The following is a 25,734-nucleotide window of genomic DNA, read 5'->3' as shown; positions in this document are numbered from 1 at the left end:
CGCATGCGCCAAAACTTGCGCGTGCCCATGTTACGCCACTGCGACTATTCGCGAGCACAGCATTGCGACTATTCGCGCGCACAGCAGTGTGACTATTCGTGCACACACTGCCGCGACTATTCGTGCGCATGCGTGCTACCGGAGCACCGCACCGCTGAATGTCCTGAACACGCTGACCCCTTAGTTGGGTAAGATCCTTACAATCTCTGTGTTTTGTACTTGGAACCAACACAGAATATTGTGAATAGTGTATTTGCCCATTCCTTATCTGTGCATTAATTATGTTTTCTCTTTTTGGGACAGGTCGGGATGAGAGCCTCATCATTCTTTCATGATTTTTTTATTACGGTGCTTGGAAAGTAGACTACATCAGCTTTTCTGAAACAAAATGCACATCTCTAATATACTATTTATTTGACTGTAACTTCTGGGGGAAAACAGAGGCATTTTCTTACCTGTAATATCCAAGACACTAAAGAACATTTTGAAAATGAACCGATATACAACCATGAAACAACTGGGTGATGGCACTTATGGAAGTGTTTTGATGGGGAGGAGCAATGAGTCTGGAGAACTGGTAGCTATCAAAAGGTAGGTTGATTTTCCACTGGAAAAGCTTTTAAGGGTGTAGTCAGACAAAGCATGTAGCTTCTCTCTGTCCTACGCTTTTCTGCCAGGCTGAGAGAAGCGGATCCACTTGATCACACTACGCTACTGTGTGTCTGCCTTAAAGGCTATGGCAAGTGCCCGAGTGTGGGCACACAGAGCGGAGAGCATTGGAGATGGGCCTGGAAAACGTTTGCATTCGCACACACAGAGGTGCATACGGAAGCGGATCCGCTTCTCTCAGCCTGGCAGAAAAGTGTAAAGCTGACCTTGCCCTAATTATATATAAATATTTAGCAGTTGGTTTCTTGTTGGTAAGGCTAAGCCTTCCTAAATTTTTATTATTCTCACCAATGCCTTTTTGTGTTGGGGAAGGAAATCATAGTCATATCACATCTGGAGCAACAAAAGTAGTATTTGCTTAAAGAAAGCACCCCTCACTATGCAAACACAAAAAGTATCTGTAGAGGTGATGCCACACCACTGGGATCATCAAGAGTCGGAAAATTTGCCCCTGAGCAGTAACTAATAGCAACCAGTCATATTTTCATTTTTCTACCTGCAAGTGTTAATAAATGAGCCTGCAGGTGTTTTGATTTTAGTAACTTATACCAGTAAGCCAGTTCCCATAGATAGCTTCCCATTAATGCCATTGATCCCCTGTGCTTATTTTTTGGCTAATAAACACAGGGTAAGAGCAAGCCACATGCAACCTATTGATGTCAGTGGGAGGTGATCTGATGCGAGTAGCAAGGGCTAGAATGTCCCATGAAATACCAGTCTCATACTTTTTATTTGAGAAGTCTGACGGATTGTTTTCTGCCATAGATAAACAGATTTTTAATGAATGAAAATTATTTTTTAAAGGATGAAAAGGAAATTTTATTCCTGGGAAGAATGCATGAATCTGCGAGAAGTTAAGGTAATTGCATTAATATTTTTTGGAGATACTTGGGTGGGTATCTTTCTGGGAAGATGCAGAACTAGAATTACAGGGAGTGGGCATAGTTTACAGTACATTTACATCACTTAGTTTACAAGCATAGTTTACACTAGTAATATTTAATGTTGGTCTGTTTTATGGTACTTCTGAGAAATGCCAGTTTAATCTTGCACCTTAAATCAAAAGCCTAGCAGTAAAAAGTAGCATGAAGAGCATGGTACAGAAGAAGAGTGCTTCACATGGAAATCTTGACTGCCTTGGGGCTGTTAAGTGTAATTTCATGCAAAGCTTTTCTCTGTAAGAAATTAAACCAAAGGACAGATTTAAAATACAATTTTCATGTGATAAACAATGAAGTTTTTTTCATTGAATTGCATCTGGCTCTATGGGACAATATTTAATCGAATAAGAAGAGAAATCTTTCTCATTTAATTGAATCTAGCTCATTTGTTGATATCTCCACTAAAAAGGCAGCATTGTGGAAGAGGCATGATGTTTTTTGGCAGATGGGGTCAAGAGATTTAGGGGCTGAATAGTAGTGGATTTCATTCTGTCACACTCGTGACTTTTAATATCTTGCTGCTGGAAAATAATATAATATAATATGTATTTTTTTCTCTTTAATACTCATATAATAAATATATTTTTTTCAGTCTCTGAAGAAACTTAATCATGCCAATGTGGTTAAACTAAAAGAAGTTATCAGAGAGAATGACCAGCTCTTTTTTGTATTTGAGTACATGAAAGAAAATCTTTATCAGCTGATGAAAGATAGGTATGGCTACCTTACTGTATTTTGATTTGCAGTTTTCCTTTGGAAATGGTAGGTTGCTTTGTTTCATTACATACAGTTAGCAATGCAGATGTGCAACTTATAAAAGATAGGAATGTTGGTTTCATGCACACAGTACATCCCAAAGCAACAAAATAGTCATTTCTCAAAAAAATAGTCTTGTACCATGTTAGCCATAGTTCAGAAAAAGAAAAAAAAAATATTTTGTATACTGGCTGATATATGTATGAATAAGAATTCATGATTTTGAGAAAAAAATGACTTTTCTTTATTTGGAATTTTCATGACGCTACAAATATAAATGTATTGAAAAGCTTGACACCCTGCACAGTTGTTTAAAGAGGGGTAAAAGTTCCATGTGCAGTTAGGAAGCATGTGTCCAAGGAACAAGAGAGCCTTATATTATAATTTTATAATTTTTTATACATGTCCTTGTCAGATTTCTACTTTGTTGTAACCACATCCTGTTTTTTCTCTGTGCATATACTGTATATATCTTCAGTTACTGTTTCAGACACTGTAACATCATGAATATGCCAGATGAAGTGATTACTCTTTTGCATTCTTACATAAAGCAGCTAGTAAACAGTATCATATTATCACAAAACGTATTTAATTACATCATCACTTGTCTAATAAAATTCACCTAAATGGTATCAATTGCTCTTGATATGAATTTTTTTTTACTCATGAATATAGTCATATACAAATAACAATGTGTAGGAGAAGCCAGCTAAAGGTATATTGAGCATCACATTTTTACCAGGCCCCAAGCCTGATTATCCACATTTTGTCCCCTTTCTTTTAGCAGCTAAACAGAATTTACCCATCAAGAGACACATCTAGCAATAGCAGTAATTCCCAGTCATGCAAAATACATTTTGTTCATGTTTTACACTCTAATAATAGCCTATTTTTTGCCAGCTTTCAGCATCTAAATTGTCCCAGAGAGCTCCCCTACTTTCCTAAATCACATTTTTAATGTTTTAGCCCCCAGCTCCCACAACAAATGTAATTATCTGAATAAAACCCTATCCATCAATCAGATTTTTAATGAAAAAATTAACCTTTAAATCACTCATATAAACAGGACTCAAAATTTCCTTTGCAGAGTACAGACAACAAGTTTATTTTATTTTAGTGTTTTTAGTGTTTAGTGTTGTACTTCCTTAAATAGTTGGTTTTTAAAAGTATATCTATAAAAAAAACATTATTTTATAACAATATAGATATGTTCAATGCAATTCAATTTAAAAGTGTTAGCCTATGATGTTAGATGGCAAGCATTATTACCAGCTTCATTCATTTGCCACTATGTTCAATTAGAATTAATTCCCTAGGCCTTGGAGTAGACATTAAAGCCAAAACACTCTTATTTATAAACTGCCCATCCTTTTTTCTTAAAACATGAAACTAAAGCTTAAGAATCACTGTTACCCCTCTTGGTTAGCAGGAATGGAATGGGCTAGATAAAACTTAAAAACTACAATTATTGTATATGTCTTAAGATTCAATTATCTGCACCATACTAAGGAGGAAATGGAAACAGAAAAAAATTGCACAAATAAGAAAAGAAATGTGCATTTTGCAGTGTAATATTCTTTGTTAGACAATTATTGCATTGCAAATTTTAATTACAAGTAGCTCACTTTTAGGGCATGCTTGAAGGTGCTGTAATATTTTGTAGGAAAAATAACTTCAGTAAGTTTTATTACATTACACTGTGCACTGGTTATAAAATTCACATTCTTCCTGCCATTGGTTGCTAAACAGTTTCTAGGTTTTCAAAAGATATACTCCATTTACGTAAAGGAATACATTTTCACATTGTAAATATTGCAGAAGCACTTATTTAGACAGATTTCTGCATTTATCTGGGGAAGCTGTAACTATTCATAGAATTCTATTCAATAGCAAGCTACAGCCAGCCAGCAAATCTTAGCCTTAGCACACGCACCTGACTCTTATCATAAAGGTGCTCTAGAACTGCAGAATGTCATTAGAGAAAATAAAAAAAGCTAACAAAAACTAAGCGTTCCTACTCTACAAATTCACGTTTTATCTTACTGTACTGCCCACTTTGTTATAGTAAACATATTTTATCAACATCTATTTCACACCTTGTAATCACATCTCTGCATCATAATCCTTCCTCTCTTACAGCTAGAGGTTTTGCTAGATATTTCTGAGAGAAAATAGACACCATTATAGATGAGATGCCAGCACCTACCATCACCCCTTTCACACAAATCACCCATCCCCAATCATGCCACACTGTTAAGGTGACCATACACGTTAAGATTTTTCTCTCCATAACGACTAATTTTAGTGCGATCCAACAAATCCGTCAAATTATCATAAGGTTAGTGGGCACCAAATGATCACCCATCTAGCAATTTTTTAGATAATTGATATCAGTCAGATAATTGATCGGGCATGTTTGAAAATCTTCGTAGTTAGCAGTGAAATGTGCCCATTGTCCAATTGTTTGCAGGACCAAGCCGGTAGTTTTTCTAGCTTCAACTAGACAATATCGCTTAAAATGGTTGTTTCAGGATAAGCTTGGACCTATGATAACTAAAAAACTTAACATGTATGGCCAGCTTTACAGCTCTCCCCAGTCAGTGTGGAGAAGGAAGCAGCTTTACTTATCTCTGCCTTACAGCCAACCTTGTGCAATCTTGAGCTCACTACTGTAATTTTTCACTACTATCTACTCACATTTTTAACCTCCCTTCTCTCTCCACTGAAATGCTCCCTTCTGACTTTAAACATGCACTAGTGACACTTTTGTCCCCTTCCAGCTACAGTTGTTCATCTTACATTCTCTATCCATCTAAATCACTAGTTCTCTGCCTGAAGCTGGCAATACACACAAGGTTTGAATGTCAATGGAAGGGTACGAACGATCTTTCCTGCGACCAATGGTCCTCTGATGCATTATTCCCTCACAGTCATAAACTTAATATACTTTCCAACATAAACTTCCTCATGCTGCTAAATACTATTATATCATGCGTCTCACATCCCCATCCTTATTTATTGTAAGCCCTTGCAGGCACTGCACTATTTGTAGTAAGGCATATGTCATTAATTTATTGAAACATACCATTTAATAGTATTTATTTATGTGCAAATACAATTTAAACTTTGTGTAAATTTGTGAATTTATCTTTTTACAGAAATAAGTTGTTTCCTGAGTCAGTCATCAGAAACATAATGTATCAAATTTTACAAGGTCTAGCTTTTATCCATAAGCACGGTAGGTTCCCAGCAGGGAAGCAGTATGCTTTATCTTCTCTAGTTATGGCTTCAAAATACATTACGGTTAAAACCAAGCCTTTGTGGTTTTATTCTCTGCTCTAAAGGCCTTTACTGTCTTCTCTGGTTAAAGTTATGCATTCCATATTCTTTTTTCTCTAGTTAAAATTATGCTTTAATTTAGCTTTCTGGGTACAGAATTTTTAATTCATTGCATTGAAAATGTAGCTTATATTATTTGTTTGCATTTATGATAGTTTACTTTTTACTAATGGTAATTTACTAACACACGTTGGTAGTAGTAGTGAAGTGCAGTAGCCCATAGCAATGACTCTTATTCAGAGGCATCGCCAGATGTGATTATTTTTTTAGACAGTGGCAGGACAGCAAAAAGGTGGAAAAGACAGAACTGTGTGACTGTGACAGTATCATTTTTATAATGTTTAATGTGCTGTAGTGTATCTCTTGTTCAGAAACAGATGTATTATCCAGGGCTTTAAGCACTTCAGTGTGTTCTCAGTACGGCGCAGTAACTGAGTGCCTCTGAAAGTGATATGCTTAGATATCTGTTAGATACTGCCTGTTAGCTGAGAGCTGTGGGAGGTAGCCAGAGTATACTGTGTACCTAGACAAAGGGGAGCCTACAACTGCAGGTGTAATGTTGCCAGACTTCTTGAACACCAGTACATCTGTGAGAAGGTGCAGTTATATTTTTATTGAGTTATCCTAGTGCTTCAAACAAATAAAAAAAAAACTGCCATCTATGCATCTAAATCTCTCTCTGTATAATGTTCCATAAGGTGGTCGGATGCATGTTTTAATTAAATCAATGTTACCTACTGTGACATTTTAATTGCTTATGCAAATCTGTATGTCTGCTCAAAACTATTGTGTCTTTTATGTTTCTAACTCAGCATTCATTCAGGGTTATTGGTACCATTTGGGTTATACAGCATGAAGCCAGTCTGAAGCTGACCATGCACTATGAGATCCAAGCGGATTTTTTCCCTTTTATGCCCACCTACAACTATGGCAACACTAACCTTCGAAGAGCGATCGATGAGCCGATGCAGCCCTTGATCCATCAGTAAAATTAAAACTGCTTGATTGACATCTGGCCAATTTTCGGCCAGGTATTTCTAGTAAATAATAATCTGTGAACGCTGTCAACCGTTATTATCCGCTGTTTGATAGTATCACTACTATTTGATATTAGTGACATGGATGTGCTTCCCCCAGTCAAACTATTTTAATGTAAGGATCACCTCACTTGAAAAGCATGCCAAAGATCAAAGGTTTAGTTCACCTTTAACTTAAGTTTAAGTATGATGTATAGAGTGATATTCTGATACAATTTGCAATTGGCCTTCAATTTTTTATTTGGTCAGATTTTTTAATTATTTGGCTTTTAGTTTAGCAGTGATCCACTTTTAAGAGCAAAAGTAGTCAAATAATTCAGAAACTATAAGAAATGAAGATTTCCTGAAAAAAAGACACCGCTACCTTTACTTTTTACAGTGGATCCCAGTTAGGGAAACGTTTTGTCATATTTAACCTCTAAATGGTATCAATTGCTCTTCACATGATTTTGATTTTTTCTTTCTCATTCTGTCTACTTTTCCTGCTATTGCTTTCCTTGACTTTCCTGCTTCAAGAGAAAATAAGATGTTCACTGAGAATGAGATTAGGAACATTATGTTCCAGGTGCTTTCAGGCTTAGCTTTTGTGCACAAACATGGTAAGCATTTTGATCATCCAACAATCCCATTAATAGTTTAGATGTATTTTTAAGCTTTTTTTTAAAAAAATGGGGGCTGTCCATTTGCATCTTAGATGTTAGTGGAGGAGGGCCACTCCTGTAATAACTACAGTAAATACAGGTTTATTTTTGCCATAAATGAAATAGTCTGTGTTAAAATTATTTAAATTACTTTTAAGAAAACATGTGGTAGGTTCTTTTAGTCTCTGTAATATATACTTACGTCATTGTCTGCATGTCAGCATCATGCCTAATGCTATAATCAATCTGAGAACATATTAGTCCATATTGTTATATTGTGTCTCATTGACTTATGTGGTAACAGTTTTACCCAGTAAGAACATATATAATATATAACATTAAACAGCTGTGGGTACCAAGTGCATCTGATTCCGGTGTTGTTCCATATGGTCATAGTGATTGGTAACCTGGCCTTTTGTGATTTGCTTTCTTAGAATAAATACCCTTCCCAAACTCACTCTTATTTGGTATATTAGTTTCTGTTTGTTGTAATGTGTGGCTATAGGCTGCTTTCTCTAAAAAATGTTACTGTATATTCAGAGTATATCTATTATTGGCTTGTTGTATAAACTATAGAATTAATAATATTAATTTCTGCTCATATTCAATCAGGTTTTTTCCATCGTGATATGAAACCTGAAAATCTTCTTTGTATGGGCCCTGAACTTGTAAAAATCGCAGATTTTGGATTAGTTAGAGAACTAAGATCTCAGCCACCATATACTGATTATGTATCTACCAGATGGTGAGTTACCTGTATCTGTACTGATGCTTAGAAAATCTGATCTTGTACTGATCTTTAAGCAGAATGTTGTTAAACCTCTATATATTTTAATAGTGTTTTAGGTGGTAGTTTACCACCCTGCATGCATAGTCTAATTTTATTTGACTGCATTATCCCTTTAACTGGCAACCTATTTCTATTTATTTGTATAACTTTGAACATTGTAAGAGTAACAAGTGGTTGGAGTTTAGGATGGATTATGGGCATGATGGATGGTGAATATCTAAATTACCCACATTTTTCAGTTGGAGGTTTTTGGAGCTACTCTGTTCATTCTGCATTGTCATCAGTGTATTTTGTACCTCGTGCTGAATTTGTGGTGTACAGCACAAAATTAACTTGGTAACCCCTCAGTGTTGCAATTAATCCTGCAACAGTTTACTTTATTGAATATCAATGTTCTTTTTTTAATAGGGTACCTTTTTAATACAGCACTTGCTTAAGTATACAGGCATACAAAATTGTGAAACAAGCCTTAGGGGCTGATTTACTAATCCACAAATCCGAATCTGAATGGGAAAAATTTGGAATGGAAACGAACATTTTGCGACTTTTTCGTATTTTTTGCGATTTTTTTCGTCGCCGTTACGACTTTTTTGTAGCCGTTACGACTTGCGCAAATAGTCGCAACTTTTTCGTAGCCGTTACGATTTGCTCGTATATTGTCGCAACTTTTTCGTATTGAGCGCTCGTAAACGGCGAGCAAAACTTTCAGACTTTGCATGATTTTGGAAGCCTCCCATAGGCAGCTCCAACCTGGCCCAAGGAAAGTCACGATACTGAAGCTTGAATGAATCCGAAATCCGCGACGGCTACGAAAAAGTTGCGACAATTCGCACAAGTCGTAACGCTACGAAAAAGTCGCAACAATTTACGAAAAAACGTAGCGGCTACGAAAAAGTCGCGACAAGTTACAAAAAAATCGCAAAATACCGATCATTATGAAAAAAACGCATTGGGGCGCTTTTCGGACATTCGTGGATTACTAAATGTGCCCCTTACAATGTGTAATTTCTCACTTTTAACATATAAATATACTCCAGTTTGCCTTTCTTGAAATGTTAAATGTTTATTTAGTGCAAAGCAACCTACAGGTATTTTCTTTTTCCACTGCAGGTACAGAGCCCCTGAAGTATTGCTCAGATCCTCTTCATATAGCTCTCCAATAGATATATGGGCTGTTGGTAGCATTATGGCTGAACTGTATACTCTTAGACCTCTTTTTCCAGGGACAAGTGAGGTTGACCAGATCTTCAAAATCTGCCAAGTTTTAGGAACCCCCAAAAAGGTGTGTTTTTCTAATGAAATTAAGTCTTTAAAGGGGAACCCCTTAAAATTATTCTATAATGAATTAAAATGCACGTTGTAAGTGAGGTTGAGCACTGATGTAGGAATTAGGCCTGCCTTGCAGTTGGTGTTTCATTCCAACTGGCGTTCAGTTGGGTGAAAGTAAGGACTTTTTGCCCCTGTCGTCTAAGCAACCTATTTATTACAAACCTTGCTTTGTGCATATGGGAATTAGTGTTTAAAAAAAAGAATAACCTTTACCAAACTGTTGCCATAAGGGCAGTGGCACACGGGGAATTCGCCTGCTACTAATCTCCCCGACATGCCATTCCACTGGATATGCTTCGCTTCGGTCGCCTGAAGTTGGCTCGCAAGAAACTTCGGGCGACTTCGAAAAACCAAAGCGACGCGTATGCCATCCCACTGGTGATTTTCATTCTTGCCGGTGGGGTGGCATGTCGGGGAGATTTATGACGGACGACTAATGTTCCAGTGTGCCACTGCCCTAAAGTAGGAAGTACACTAGCCTTAAGATTATCTTCCATTGGGCCAGGCACTCCAGTCCATACTGTGGAAAAGATGGCCCAAGGCCTTTATCTTTCCTCTACTACAACTAACCATCAGCATTTTGCATTCAGGCTGGTAGTGTTTTCCTGGCATATGACAAACCCAAGAATTTTCCATCAGACTACCTAAAGCTTAAAGAATAAGTAAACCCTTTTTTATCTCTAAAATAAAGTGTAAAAATCTGCCCCCTCTTCCTTCTGAGGTGTCTTTATCACTTGCACCAGAGGATAGTCAAAGAGGAGAAACTTCTGCCCATGCCATTTTATGTATTCTACAGGTATGGGATCTGTTACCCAGATACCCATTATCTCTGAAAGCTCCAAATCCAGTAATACAGTTTTCCATTGAGTCCTTTTTAAGCAATAATGTAATAATAAATAAAACAGTACCTTTTATTTGATGCTAACTAAGAATGCATACATTTCCTTTCCATCTAGAAAACCCTAGGTATCAAGCTTTAGATATTTTTCTTTCCATGTTTGTAGTGAAACCACTAGAAATCTTATAAATTATTTTCTTTATCTTGCCAGAATGATTGGCCTGAAGGATATCAGCTTGCAGCGTCAATGAATTTCCGCTTCCCTCAATGTGTTCCTATCAATCTGAAAACCCTCATACCCAATGCTAGTGAAGATGCTTTATCACTAATGAGGGACACAATGCAGTGGGACCCCAAAAAACGGCCAACAGCCAGTCAGGTATGTAGACTTTATGTTGCAGAACAGTAGTCCTTCCCCCCCATCAAGAGACCCATCAAAGACTTAATACATCCGATAATAAAGCATTGGAATTATCCTTACAGTTATCACCTTTATTTGTTCATTTAACTGTCCTTCAGTGTGCCACAATATGTACTTTAGTGGCTGGGCAGGTGTGTTGGATAAGCCATTTGGCAAGCTTCATAAATGCTTTCAATGTGTAATACAATAGTATAATGTTATTAGAGTGTATGTTCAGTGGACATAGGGGTTTCCAAGTCCTTCTCCCACTTGTCCATAAAGTGTTGTTTTTCTCCAGGTGGTTGTTAATTTAAATGGAATTTTAGCTATGCTATAGTTTATCTGTTTAGGGGAGACATTTTGCAGTTTCAAGGGATGTATATTTACTCTCTTTTGTGCCCAGTAGGTGAGATGCATTTTTATGGGCCAGGTTATCTCCAGCTCGGCATCTAAAGCTGGCCATACACGCACCGATAATATTGTACGAAACCTCGTTTCGTACGATATTCGGTGCGTGTATGGCAAGTCGTCCGATATCGCAGGAAGCTGCTGATATCGCTCGTCTCACCGATCGGGCCAGTTAAAAGATTTTGATCGGGTGCCATAGAAGGCGCCTGACCAAAATCTGCCTTCAGCGCTGAATTGGCAGAAGGAGGTAGAAATCCTATTGTTTCTACCTCCTTATCTGCCGTTTCAGCCCTGAACGGTTTGTGGCTGATTGTACGATCTTCTGCTTCTGGCGATCCCAAATCGCCACATGTGTGGCCACCTTTAGTCTAAATCTTATGACTAGGAAACTTGGAAGAGAGAATGGACTTTTAAGTTTATCAGGGGCCATAAAAAAATGGTGTAAAATCAGGGGAATGCGTTATGCACTATAAATTGTATTGTATATAAGGTGTAAAATGAGGGAAACTTAAAACTAAGACATAACTGTATAAAGAAAGAATTGAATGTATTGCAGCACACTGTCTTTGTAGCTGTGGTGTCAATTAATTACATAAAAAGTGGGACTCATTTGGTAAAGAATAGTCCCTAATATTACTGAAAATGCAATAAGTGCAGATTGCAGTCTCTATTTTTACTGGGAAATAACATATATCTACATTATTTGTAATTTACAAGTCACAAGAGAATTGGCTTTCAGTGTTAACGTCACTTATCTGTTATTATGTATGCCAGTTTAAATATTTTAATAATCCTGTCCCTACGTTATTCACCATTGCCTACCTCTACCTAATGTTGACTTTTCGATACTTTTAAAGAAAAAATAGAACTAAAGCTGTCTAAAATACAGTATTTCTAGCCATATTAATTTTTTGCGTTTACTTCTCCTTTAATAAAAAGGCATATTAAGATAATTTTGACCATTAAAGGGAAAATATACACCACGTTTTGACATGATCATGTTTAAAAGTGCATACAGAGTATCTAACCTGCCAGAAATAAATACATATATACATTTTTTTTACACAAACACACCCAACTACACTGTTTGGAACATAAAAAAACCGCTAGGTGAGCGTTTCCCTGCCCCTGACTTGAACAGATAATTACCCCCCTCCCTCACCTTGTTACAAGTAAAAGCAGTTCAGTCTGGTAATGGAAGTACTTTCTGCTTTGTTGAGCACTGCTGCACCCACACTCTGCCTCCCCAAAGGTCCTATCCAGTTCCAAGCATTTTAAGATCTAAAATGTGTATGACATACATCTTTTATATGTTCGTGCATAAAGGCTTTAAGACACCCATATTTTCAAGTTGGACAAGCATTGGGGCCTCCAGTCCAGTATGTCGAGCAGAAAAAGCCTTTGAACAAAGCACCAAAACCCCAGGAACCTCGCCCAATATATGTAACAAAAATGCAGTCTTCATCATCATCTGAAATTTTAGAGAAATCATCACCTGATACACCACCTGCAACCAACCGACCTCTACAGCAAATTCAGGTGCCACAGAGTACAGATGATATTCAGCTGCCATCCAAAACTCAGCAAGTGGTTCTTCCCAGCATCAGCAAAACTATTTCTCCGGTATGTAGGAATTATAACTTAAATATACATATTTTTTTTTTATTTACCCCTTTCTGTCATTAATATTCACAGTTCACAAGCATTTAGGTGCCTTTTTTTGATTTTGCTACAGTTTTTACCCGAGAAACTTTTAAGCAGGTAATCATCTTTTGTGCTATAACCCTTAGATCAAAATGTTATAAATGTCTTAGGAACATACTAGACCCACGAGCTTCAATTCTGAGCATACTCCAGTAGGAATGTTGGTTGCTCTACTTCTCTCCATCTGTGTTTTGTAGGCAGGTGGAGACAAGTGGATCCGCTTCTATATGCATCCCTATCTGGATGCACTGAGAGGCACAGCTAGGGCCGATCTATGCTCCAGTGTGTGTAGCTGCGCACAGGCGAAGCTGTGCCTGTCAGTGCATCTAGACATGGAAGCATATAGAAGCGGATCCACGTTTTTGCCTGTCTACAAAATATAGGCAGAAAGAAGAAGCAGAGCAAACGTTTTGTACTTCCTTGCCCTTATGTGAGATTATAAAAACTTAAAATGTCCATTAGCAGTGCAATTCTCATTTGTTATAATGAGAGGCTATGCGTGACATTACTCTTATGACTTTCGGTTGAAAGGCAGAGGCAAGCCAAATGCCCTTGTCCACCTGTCTCCTCTCCTGATGAAATGTAAAGGCAAGCACTTTGGCTGACACACGAGTAGCTGTAACAGACAGACATTGGTGCTTTGAATGCTCCAATGTAAAGTCAGTCAAAATGCCCAGTAATACTGTAAGCGGATTTATTATAGACTGGTATATTGTGCTTGTCTAAAAAAACACCAGTCTAATTTACCAAGCACTTTTGCAATGAGGAGTGATATAACTTAACATTGTGTAAACGGTAACATAGTGCTCTAAAACTCCAAGAACAGAATAGTGCTTGACTGCTAAATATAGACACATTATGGGGGAGATTTATTAAAACACGAACAATCCAAACGTATTTTCGCCAATTTTTGCGACTTTTCGTACGCCCCCGTGCAATGTTTTTATACGCTCTTCAATCTGCAATCATTCGGTATGAAAATTTCGTGAATTTCGGATCTCCAATACGATATTATCATGACTAATACGATTTTTTCGTAAGCATTTTTGTGATATTTACGATCTTCAGAAATTATCGTATCCAATCCGAATTTTTCCCATTTGGGATTCGAAATCTTGTTTTAATGAATCGGCCCCTATGAGTGCTAAATAGACACATGAGAAAACTACATATCAGTCTGCTTAGATGTTTTTTAAACACTATAAGCAAAATTCGAACTGCTAAAAAACCATCAGTTTAAATCAATTTAAATTTTTCATAAATAAATTCATATATATAATATAACCTCAGTGGTTTGTCCCTGAGGAAGAGTACAGTCAGTACTCGAAACGTTGGATCTTTTTCAATAAATTTTTTCACTTTATTGCCAAGTCCTTGTGTGTGCGGCTCTCTGTCCATATATATATATACTGTATATACACACACACACATTTTGTTGCAACAGTTTCGTTTCATACAGGAATGGTCTTGATCTTACATAGCAGTTAAAAAAGCACAGCTTTATCAAGTTTATCTTTTTTGTGATAAGAAATAAGTGTACATGGGGAAAATGTATGGCAATAGTCACAGCTACAAAACATTGCAAACATCTGTACTTCCAAATTATATAGTTCTTCCTAAAGAATTTTGAGCAATGCATATATTAAGTGACATAAATAACACCATATCCGTGTATTAAAGATTATGACGTTATTTTATAAATGGCCTATTCTTTCCTGTAATCCAGAAACCTGTAGCCAATGGACCACAGACCAGTGCTGTCAGCATTAAACATGGACGACGACGCTGGGGTCAGTCTGTTGTTAAGGACAGCTGGGATGAAATTGATACAGACTTTGGAATTTCATATTCAAAGAAACCCACGATGGCTCTAGCAAAGGAAAACAAACCTGAGGATTCGTTATTTGGGTGAGGGTTACATTTTACTTTGAAGAAACACTTTCCTGTGCACAGCTTATTTTTCCTAAGTATTACTTTTTCCTTCATATTGTAGTGACTGACATTTTTTAATAGAATGGGACAGCATAAATACCCTTGCTACATTATTTTTCACTTTTTGCTGTCCTTATTTCATTAATTACCATTTTTTGTATGTAGTAAAGCCATTCTTTTCTGCTTGCTAATAACCCACACAGTTACACCAATATAACTCATATATAAATTTAGGTAATAATTGATATATCCAAACATACACAAGTATGTATGTATTTACTTATATAGTGTTAATGGGATGCACAGTTCTGTACAGGTACAATTTTACAATGTAGAAAAGTATACACATCTCCTATGTCCTTACAGTGAAGCTCATTTCTAAACACTGGGCAAACTGGCACCTGGGCAGTAACCCATAGCAACCAGTCAATGATTGCTTTCGTTGTTCTTTCCTTTCATGATTGGCTGCAAATTTGACCAGTGTTTATAAATGACCCCCAGAGTTTTTACGGTTTTCTCAGGAAGGCCCCTGCCTGACAGGGGACATAAAAACTGCTGTGGAATACTACAGTATTTTGATCACAAAGCAACTAAAGGTTCTAGTGTGCAATGAGCTTTACAATCAAAGAAATCAACTAACAAATGTCTTCATTTAAATGCTTCTGTCTTTAAGTTTGTCAGATCCCATTTCCATCGTTGACGAAAACAAAGGTTCTTCAATTGTTGGCATGAAGAGAACAGATACAAGTCAAACGACTTCAGCCAAGCAGCACTATCTCAGGCAGTCACGATACTTACCTGGTAAACAATGTGTAACAATGCAAATTATGCACCACTTATTTGCAAGATGGGTATTTCTCAGCTAATAAGAAAATTAAATTTAATATAGGCATGTTATTCATCTAGTGACAGCTAGATGTCACTAGATGAAACAATATAGGAATAAACAAGAAAGCTTTCTTGTTTCTTCCTATATTCTTTCATTTGGGGTATTCCACTATTACAGGAAGCCGATGTGGTGCATGGCCAGATGTCTGTGGATTGCTACTATTGCAGTGTTGCAGACTTAAAACAGGTGGTCTAAATAGATGTACATTTGCCAGATTTGGTCCTCCAAGGGGCTTGTGTGACGCCAGGAGTGGCCAAGGCCTCCACAGACTTTTTTTTATTACATTTTATTTTATGCAGATCTGTCTCATACATACATTCATTTTCATTTTCAAACTCCCAGCAGTACACTACCATATTTCCAAAGCACTGCTCCAGAAAGCTGAACACTTTAGATTTTAAGGCAAAAAATTCCACTAACAGGTTTATCCCAGAAAATTATACATTTTTAGAAAGAACAGATTCTGGGGAATCCAGAATAGGCACAACTGTCTGTCTACTCCAAACTACCAAGTTGCAATGCTTTCCTAAATTTATTGGTTTTTATCAAAATTTGGGAATTTTTTTAAAAAATCGTTTCAAAGCTTCCAGTCTATAGTATCTTATCTCCTACAAGCCATTTTGGTCTTTCTCCGCCGGTGCGGAGAGAATCCCTTTGGTACCAATGACGTAGGTACTGCGTTGTTGGCACATAACTGCTTTTTTTGGCAGGGAAAGTGTTAAACAGACATCAGCAAGTAGGAATATATAGGGGATGTTTTATTAACACTGTAAATTTTTGCTCTAGTCTAGTAATCGTGTTCTGTATTGAATGTAATAGAAAAAGTGAATTTGTAGACATACCGGTAGAAAAAAAAGAATTCTATCCTTATTGAATTCAACACTATACATTTGCCGGTGCTCTGGTTCCTTCAAAGGCGCCTGATCAAAATTTTCCATCTGGCCCGAACAGCAAGAAAACCAATATCGGTCACCTCTTTTGCAAGCTACCGGTTTAGACTCTTCTAGAGTAGAAGTACTGGGGTAACGTGCAACTGAAGTAAAATTATGTAGAAAAAAAAGGAGAAAAAAATGGAGACACGCTAGTAGGTGGTCCCTGTATAGACTTCAGAGCTTTGCACCGTTAATCCCAGGAAAAGGTAATGATTATTAACAGGTAATTCACTTGATCAAGATAGGATAGGAAATTAAAACTTAACCTTTATTAATCAAACTTAAAAGGTGAAGTATATCTTAAAGAAATCCCCATTAAAAATCGCCTGGGGTGATGTTCAATAACAGTAAGAACTATGAGGTAGTGTGAGGCTGTTCAGAGTAAACCTGTCTGGTTAAATTCGCTAAATTGTTGCAGTTTGAAAGATAACTTTTGTATCGAAATTCTCTGCTTAAGCAGCCCTGTGGAGGCAGTCAGGGAGAGATTGTGATAAACCTGCAACAATTGTTACGAAAATGTTGCCATATAAGGAGAACTCAGATCGGGTTTCCTTATAATCTAGAGTCACTGCTTAACAGTGTTAAGCAGTGACTCTAGATTATAAGGAAACCCGATCTGAGTTCTCCTTATATGGCAACATTTTCGTAACAATTGTTGCAGGTTTATCACGAATATTGTTTATTCGTAACAATTGTTGCCTGTCAATCGGTGCTGTGACCACTTTCTGTGGGAGACTGAAGTGACACTCATGTTTCATTTCGCTCTGGCTTCTGATCTGAGAGGTTGTCTATGCAGCTCTCATATAATGACTGTTTTAGGAGGTAAAATGCTTTAAAAACATCTTTTTTTCAGCATCATTTCACATTTTGAGGGAGGATGAATATTATAACTGAATACGAACTTAATTTAAAATGTCTCCTTTCAGGGGGAGGGTGCAATCAGTATGGGGATCCTTAATGGGCCCTGTGGTTGTAGGATCTGCATATATGAGTTACGCAACTGGTTATAGTTTAAGTGAAATTATTCATTTTATTTATTTGTTATCTCCAGGCATGAACCCCAAAAATGCAGGGTTAATTTCTGCTAATAAAGATGGAAAGCATGCCACGTGGAACAGTGCCCTAACAACGAAACCACTAGGCCCGATAGGAGCAGGCCTTGGTTTCAGTAAAGCTAATGGAGGTAAACATCAGGTGCTACTGAATGTGATTTCTTTATTCTGGTGTAATAGATATTCAGATATTTATAAATCAATAGTGTACTCCTTAGCTCAATTCTTAAGCCTTGCATAAAGAGGGTAAGCATTGCACTTTGATGCATGGGTAAAGTCATCCATAGGTACATACTCTTAAAGGAGAAGGAAAGGTAAAAACTAAGTAAGCTTTATCAGAAAGGTCTATGTAAATAAAGCCATAAGCACTCACAGAAAACCTGGACTAAGTCCTCTATCAAAATAAACACAGGATTTTTTGTACCTTTTTTGTAAACATGTTCTTAGGGTATTCCTCTCTCAGAATAATCCTTCATTCCCAGGGCCAGAGTCTGCGCAGTTCTCCCCTCTCCTGCACCCCCCTCCCACAAGAATGCTAAGAACTGAGCTATAATTGCTAGAGCTATACAGCTATGAACACAAAGCTAAAATGGCAGCTGCAATCTTAAGCAAACAGAGCTCTTTACTCAGGTATGGTAATGCTTTCTGCAGAATAAATATATTGTTCTAGGTGGCACTAATGTGGCTAATCTATTGGCAGTAAAATGTCAAAATGACTTTCCTTCTCCTTTAAAGACCGCAGCTTATCAGCTCATGTATGGGGCCCTCAGACGGGTCTGGCCAATGTCAATAGGGCAGGTTAAAAAAATCCTATTTGGAAGAAGGGAGAACTTTGGCTTGTTGATGCAGATCTCTCCCCGACGGCTTACAGCCCATCAATTTGATTCGATCTTTTGGCCCTCAGGTGAAATGAATGGATACTGCCTTTAATTCAGAAAGGAACAGTATACAGTAATAGTAGTAGAATGAGTGCAATGTCCAAGAAAACTTTGTACAGACACTGCCACAATTTGTGTTGTTCATATTTGTGCTTGTGTGCTCAAAGTGACTCAAAGTTTTTTTTTCAATCTTGTCAGCAGGCATTTTAGGAGGTTTCATAGGCCCCTCCTACAACTCACCTGGAGGATACATCCCTTCATTTAACAAGAAGGAAGTTGGATCAGCAGGGCAGAGAATACAGTTGGCACCAATTGGAGCAGCAACAAGTATGTGTAAATAAGGCAGAATATTTGAAAAGAGTAGGAGCTGCTTGTTTATTTGACGATGGTTTTGTGATAACCTAAGAAAATAACCTATTTTGTCCTGTATTTTATTTGTTCATATGATTTGGTCTTTTGTATTGGTGGTGCTCCTAAATTATTAACAATCAATATTGACCTTAAAAGTATTATAGTGTAGATTTAGGTTAATCTAAAATTACTTGTCATCTTCCCCCCCACCTAAATATAAACAGCCTTCTAGCTGGTACAGTTAGTGACCCTGACATCTTAAAGGGATACTGTCATGAGTTTTATGGTGTACTTTTTATTTCTAAATTACACTGTTTACATAGCAAATAATTTACTCTGCCATTTCAAATGTTATTCTTGAACCAACAAATGTATTTTTATTTAGTTGTATTATTGGTGTGTAGGCAGCCATCTCAGTGCATTGTGCCTGAGTCTGAGCTTTCAGAAGGAGCCAGCGCTACACATTAGAACTGCTTTCAGGTAACCTATTGTTTCTCCTACTCCACTCCAAGCCAGGCTTGGAATTGTCAGGGTGAACACACATGCAGCGACTAATCCATCCAGCAAAAAAGTTGCTGCAACTAATCACTGTGTGTGTCTTCACCCTTACTATTGAGTGCTATTTTGATATCCACTGGGAGCTTGCTATCTTCCCATTCTGCTGCTCACCTGCTGGCAGGGGGTGATATCACTCCAACTTGCAGCTCAGCAGCAAAGTGACTAGAGCACAGGTCACATGGTTGTGGCACCCTGGGAAATGAAGAATATGGCTAGCCCCATGTGAAATTTCAAAATTAAATATAAAAAAATGTGTTTTTTTGAAAAATGGATTTTAACGGATGTTTTTTCATAACAGTATTGCTTTAATAGTGCATTGAATTAGAGGATACATTTTAGCCAGTGCATTTTTCAGTCCAAGGCCAGTGAGTGTATTCACTGTGGGGTGGCTATCAAATTGGCACCCACAGTGAATAATACTTTCCTTGTGCTTTAATATGTAGCTTTCCTTTCAGGCCCTTTATAAGTCTGTCTTTAAAGGAGAAGGAAAGTCTCAATCACTGTGGGGTGGGGGGGTGCCAAAATGTTAGGCCTGTTCCAAACATAATTGGTATTTAAGTGCAAGCTCAGTAATATTTGTTATAACAGATCTTTTGAATTCATTAAATTATATTAGATTTCTCTTTTGCCAAATATGTATTAAAGGGGGATTTTCATCTGATATTCTAATATCCTCATTGTAAAGACATCTACACTGAAGCTTTTCAATGGCAGTCTTTCTCTGTTAATGCATCAACATCTGTTTGGGTATATACCGTAAATTATCTTGTTTGAACTTGAAAAATTGCTGTTCTGCTGGTTTTATTTCCTAAAAAATATTAGCAAATTATATTGTGTTTTAAAGCTGCTTCTGAACCTTGAGTGGTAAACATTCTGCATGGTATTTTGCTTTTAGAATCTTATTCTAGTCCTCTAATTCTCCTTTCTCTTTTGCTGCTTTTATATTGTTCTCCTCAGCTGCACCTGTTATCAGTGATGCTGTGAATGGTAAAGTAAAACTTACCAAGCCAAAATCTACCACACTAAGAACCTTACCTGATAACGCTGCAGGTAAATGATTCTGTTTCTGGCTTGCACAGACTTTCTTTTTCTATTGCTACATATTACTAGGGGCTGAGGAAAGCTCACTGTAAATACAGAAGACTGGGATAGATACACTGGATGAATATGTTAGAGGTGTTTCACCTTCTAAGCAGCTTTCCAGTTGGTCTTCATTATCTATTTTTTATAGTTTTTTAATTATTAGCCTTCTTCTTTTAAAGGAACAGTAACACCAAAAAATTCAAGTGTATAAAAGAAATTCCAATATAATGTACTGCTGCTCTGCACAGGTACAACTGGGGTGTTTGCCTCAGAATCACTACTATGGTTTATATAAAGAATGCAGCTGTGTAGCCATGGGGGCAGCCATTCAAAGGAGAAAAGGCACAGGCACTTAGCAGATAACAGATAAAACACTATTGTATTCTACAGAGCTTATCCATTATCTGCTATGTAACCTGTGCCTTTTCTCCTTTTTCCAGCTTGAATGGCTGCCCCCATGGCTACACAGCAGCTTATTTATATAAACTATAGTAGAGTTAAGGTGGCCATACACGTGGCGATCTGACGATGTTTCGTACGACCATCGGTCGCACGAAACATCGTAAGATCCGCCACACACCATTCAGGGCTGAATCGGCAGGTAAGGAGGTAGAAACAATAGGATTTCTACCTCCTTCTGCCGATTCAGATCTGAAGGGAGAATTTTGGTCAGGTGCCTTGTATGGCGCCCAATCAAAATTTTCCGACTGGTCGACTCGCCGACATACCATACACGCACCGATTATCGTACGAAACGAGGTTTCGTACGATAATATCGGTGCGTGTATGGCCACCTTTACTGTAGCAAATACACAACTTTTACCAGTGCAGGACAACAGTACATTATATTTCTTTTACTTTAAAACTCTTAATTTTTTGGTGTTACTGTTTCATTAAATGTGGTCCGATCCTCTCGTTTGGCAAGGTCTGAAGGACCCGAATCGGCAGCTGCTGAATCTGCCCGTGTATGGCCACCTTAAGTCTTTGCAACTTTCAAATGGGGGTCACTGACCCCACCAGCCAAAAAACTATTGCACCATTGCTCTTTGAGGCTACAATTTTATTGTGATTGTTACTTTTTATTACTTTTCAGTGTGTCTTTACCCTAAATGTTTAAATGACAGTGGTTGTCCGTGCTTACATTTTAATTGGACTTCTTCTGTGTGTACCCATGCTACTCTCTGTTAATACTGTGTATATCTTTTTCAGATTATGATGCTTGGAAACCAAAAGCTGTACGCTCTCAGATGCCAGCTCCACCTTTCAAGCCAGCTGCTGGAAATCTATCTATATTAAACCGCCCTCAGCCACTGCAGGCAGTCCATGGAAGAACAGACTGGGTAGCCAAATATGGAGGCCATCGTTAAGAGTTGATGGATTTTCATGTTCCAAGGATTGGTTCCAAAATCGAAAGACTTGTTCTGGGGCTGTTTCTCATTAAATTGGAGCTTTGTGAAAATCTACCTGCTGAAAGTTACTGAAGAGCATACATCTACATGTACAGCATCAATACTGTTAAAAAGAGCCTATATGTACTTATGCAAATGAAATCTCTTCTCTAAGGGAGAGGTAATCTGTTTATTAGTTTAACTTATTTATTTTATTTTGTTCTGAAATACAGTAGATAGTATGAAAGCATTGCTTCTAATGCACAACTGACCATAAAGTAACCCTTCCTTATTATTTCTATGTGCAGCTGCCTTATTGCATCAAACGTAATTTGCAGATGTCAGCAATATTGCACTGGGAAAGTTCAGTGGTTAGCAAGTGTATTGTTTACAGGGAATATGTGATAAGTTTACCTCAGGCAAAGCAAACAGTATGGCAGCTTGCATATGTATGTATGTACTAAGAAAGTATGTTCTGTACACACAAACTATAAGCCCTTTACAGTCAATTTTAAAAAAAAATGGCAGAAGTAAACTATATAGCAAGTTTTTTCTTTAAGGGCAACAATATCCAAATATTGGTGATACTTAGATGACATGCTTCCTACCTTCAGTGCATTACAATACTGACATCAAGGTTGACTAGCAGCTATTAATATCATACAGTGGATGTGTCTGTATCTTCATATGAGAAACTGTCAATCCTAGCTTGCTGTGCTGTGTGCGTGTCCCTTTATATATGAGACTGGTCTAATCAGCCATGCAACCATCTTTTTTTTTTTTTTACTACATTTGCATATTATACTCAATATCAGCTCAGCGCTTTACTAACAGAAATCATGCTGAACTTAATATTTGTTTAACCAGTTAACGGATCACCCTCTGTATGCTGCCAGCCTCAATGCATATGTGCTTCAGCCATTCAGTGGAATACATGCCAGATAACTCTGAAATTTGGCTAGTTTTGACCACTTGTTAATAAATTGCCTGCTGGTCGGACAGTGTGGATCTTGCCTCGTGTAGGCCACCATTACATTTACAAATAATGAGCAATTCACTGGTTCCTAGCAGGTTAGTTAATAAATACAAACTCATTTTAAAGGGGTAGGTGTCCTTTTATTAGTTAACTTTTTTAATTTGTTATAAAATGGCCATTCCTTAGCAACTTGTGAACTGGTTTTCATTTTTTATTTTTGTTATAGTTTTTAAGTTCTGCCTCATTCCAGCTTTCAAATGGGGGTCACTGACCACAGCAGCCAAAAAACAAATGCTTTGTGAGGCTACAATTTTATTTTTATTGCTAATTTTTATAACTTATCTTTTTATTCAGGCCCTTCTTTATCCATCTTCTAGTATCTCATTCAAACCACTACCTAGTTGCTAGTGTCATTTGGACCCTAGCAACCAGATAGCTGCTGAAATTTCAAACCAGAAAGATGCTGAACAAAAAGCCAAATAACTAAAAAACAACAAACAATAAAAAAATGAAGACCAATTCCAAATTGTCTCAGAATATCTCTCTTTTTATCATACTAAAAGTTAACTTTAAGGTGAACAACCTCTTTAAAGGAGAAGGAAATGTCAATTACTGGGGGGTGCCAAAATGTTAGGTACCCCCCAGTGATTGTAATCACTTACCTCATACCCCTGATTGTTAGGAAAAAACAGCACCGGCCCAGGGTACATGCAGGCAAGCGCCCCTCTTCCGTCGTCTTTCTTTGCGCTGGCTGTGCATGTGCAGTTGTATTAAAAGCTGAACTTAAATAAAGAAGTTGGCTTATTGACTCTATTGCACATGCATGGGCCTCAGGATTGCAGAGAAACAAGGAGGAAAGAAGAGGATTGCTTGTCTGTATGTACCCCGGGCTGGTGTGATTTTCTGCTAATAGGAGCACCAGCCCAAGGTATCAGGTAAGTGATTACAATCACTGGGGAGGTGCCTAACGTTTGGCACCCCCCAGTGATTTTAACTTTCCTTCTCCTTTAAGTTTAGTTATTTTTATGGAGTGAAAACAGTTGGAATCAGATTATTAAAGAGTGGTAATGACAGTGATATGGTGAAAGCTAACTTTCTTGAGTCCTTAAGTCCCATATGTTAAACACTGTATTAAAATTAAGGAAATGATCATTATTCACATACCTGATTGATTGGGTGTTAGAGCTCAGCACTGCCACTGACCTCTAACGCCCCAAAATAATTGAATTCAATTGCTCAAAGCAGTCTAATAAATTCCAACATATTGGCTCATGTAAAAAAAGTTTTTGTTTTTTTTAATAAATGTGACAATTCAGTAATCCACTTTTTCTTGACAGCTGTGAAGTGTTAAAAACTATAATATAATTCAACTTGCTGAGAATCCATTAGGATTCCGCATTTAGAATTTCTTTAAATCTGCCCCTGGGTACTAAATATAAGGACTCAATAGTATTTTACCTGTCTTATTTTGTAGTGGGATATACAGTAAATACCTGAAGCACATGCATCTTTATACTGTACTCAGGTGTTTGGGAGATAAGTTTATGTAGTGGGCAGTTATTGGTAAATTCTTATTGTGAAATGGTAATAGCATGATACTTGATGTGCCAGCAGGGCCTAAGTCCCAAGAGGTTTAGGCAAATAGAAGAAAAGCAATGGCACTCAGGAGCTACAATCGGGACTAGCCCTTTAGATACTTTATTACGGAAGTGCAACGTTTCGGGGCAAAGGAACCCCTTTGTCATGCTTGACAAAGGGGTTGCTTTGCCCAGAAACGTTGCACTTCTGTAATAAAGTATCTAAAAGGCTAGTCCTGATTGTAGCTCCTGAGTGCCATTGCTTTCTTCTATTTGGATTCTTTGGGAGGGTGCCGATCCCCCCGCAGCGAGCACCGAGTGTGAATTTTTAGGAGAGTTAAGGGTGTGCGTATAAGGTCTTCGTTTCGTTTACTAAGAGGTTTAGGCGCCATTGGCAAACAGTCCAATGAGGAGTCCCCCTATTATTTTAGAAGTCAATATGCAGGTGATTCTGCAATTGTGCTTCGGTAGCCTCCCCATGATCCTCAAGAGCAGGTCCATGACAGCTCCCCTCTTTGCCTACTCCTAATGACAGCTTGCAGTGTCACACACCTGTTCTCAGTCAGCATATGTGAGACAACAGATGCTTCAGTTACTGTATGGAGAAGCCCAGTGTAGGCAACAGGGTGAAAAGCATCTCAACTACCAGCAAACACATACAGTGCAACATTAAAGTAAAACAGACTCTACTTACTTCAGCATTTAATCCTTGTTTATAGATACATGCTGTAGAAATGTTTAACTTCTCAAATGTATTCTTTTAATAAATGCACAGTAGATAACAGGGTTTATAAAAAAAAAAAAAAAAATAGGTTTGCCAAACAAAAAAACCCCACTAACTTTTGCAAACCGCAACTCCCGCACTCTGCCAGGAATGCTGGAAGATTTAGCATTTTTGAGAGCCTTGTGCTTGATCCTTGAAGAGCCAGGGAACATCAAATCTACAGTGCTTGTGCATTGGTAATTTTATACCAGTTCCATATATTTGACAGGTGCCTGGCATTTAAGCAACAGTTCCTCAGATACAAATGGCACATATCTGGCAGAATAAGAGAGCTGTCTACAACAGCTAGTGGGACATGTCTGGTACACCTGCTTTATATAACCCCTATTATTAAATCTAATTTATGCTTTGCCAGGGAATTTAACCATCATATGAGTGGACAGCACAGCTATTTGGGAAAAATGTTTACAAGCACAACATTGAATGTTTGAGTACAACCCTGTTGTGCTATGACTGGAGCTGAACATATGAAGCAAAATCTT

The 25,734-nt window shown here is 37.6% G+C and overlaps 1 protein-coding gene across 5 annotated transcripts in view; it reads left to right on the top strand.

The window, feature by feature from the left end:
• Positions 1-22,313, top strand: part of mak (male germ cell associated kinase) — a 29,187-nt gene extending 6,874 nt beyond the window's left edge. Inside the window, exons 2-15 of one of the 5 annotated variants that reach the window (XM_012964951.3) lie at positions 304-591; positions 1,474-1,528; positions 2,203-2,324; positions 7,259-7,341; positions 7,996-8,128; positions 9,284-9,455; positions 10,552-10,719; positions 12,475-12,771; positions 14,579-14,760; positions 15,458-15,585; positions 17,657-17,788; positions 18,737-18,862; positions 20,402-20,494; positions 21,737-22,313. In XM_012964951.3, coding sequence (XP_012820405.1) covers positions 491-591; positions 1,474-1,528; positions 2,203-2,324; positions 7,259-7,341; positions 7,996-8,128; positions 9,284-9,455; positions 10,552-10,719; positions 12,475-12,771; positions 14,579-14,760; positions 15,458-15,585; positions 17,657-17,788; positions 18,737-18,862; positions 20,402-20,494; positions 21,737-21,894 — 1,950 coding nt within the window. In that variant the 5' untranslated portion in view covers positions 304-490 and the 3' untranslated portion in view covers positions 21,895-22,313. Of the gene's footprint in view, positions 1-303; positions 592-1,473; positions 1,529-2,202; positions 2,325-5,524; positions 5,605-7,258; positions 7,342-7,995; positions 8,129-9,283; positions 9,456-10,551; positions 10,720-12,474; positions 12,772-14,578; positions 14,761-15,457; positions 15,586-17,656; positions 17,789-18,733; positions 18,863-20,401; positions 20,495-21,736 lie in introns of all 5 variants that reach the window. The other 4 variants (XM_012964950.3, XM_012964952.3, NM_001079339.1 and 1 more) reach the window with 4 other exon arrangements.
• Positions 22,314-25,734: the final 3,421 nt, after the last annotated feature.

The sequence above is a fragment of the Xenopus tropicalis genome, chromosome 6, assembly GCF_000004195.4.
Source record: "Xenopus tropicalis strain Nigerian chromosome 6, UCB_Xtro_10.0, whole genome shotgun sequence".
In the NCBI taxonomy this organism is placed as follows: Eukaryota; Metazoa; Chordata; class Amphibia; order Anura; family Pipidae; genus Xenopus; species Xenopus tropicalis.
The sequence above is the reverse complement of the archived record's forward strand: the minus strand, read 5'-3'. Positions and strand labels throughout refer to the sequence as shown.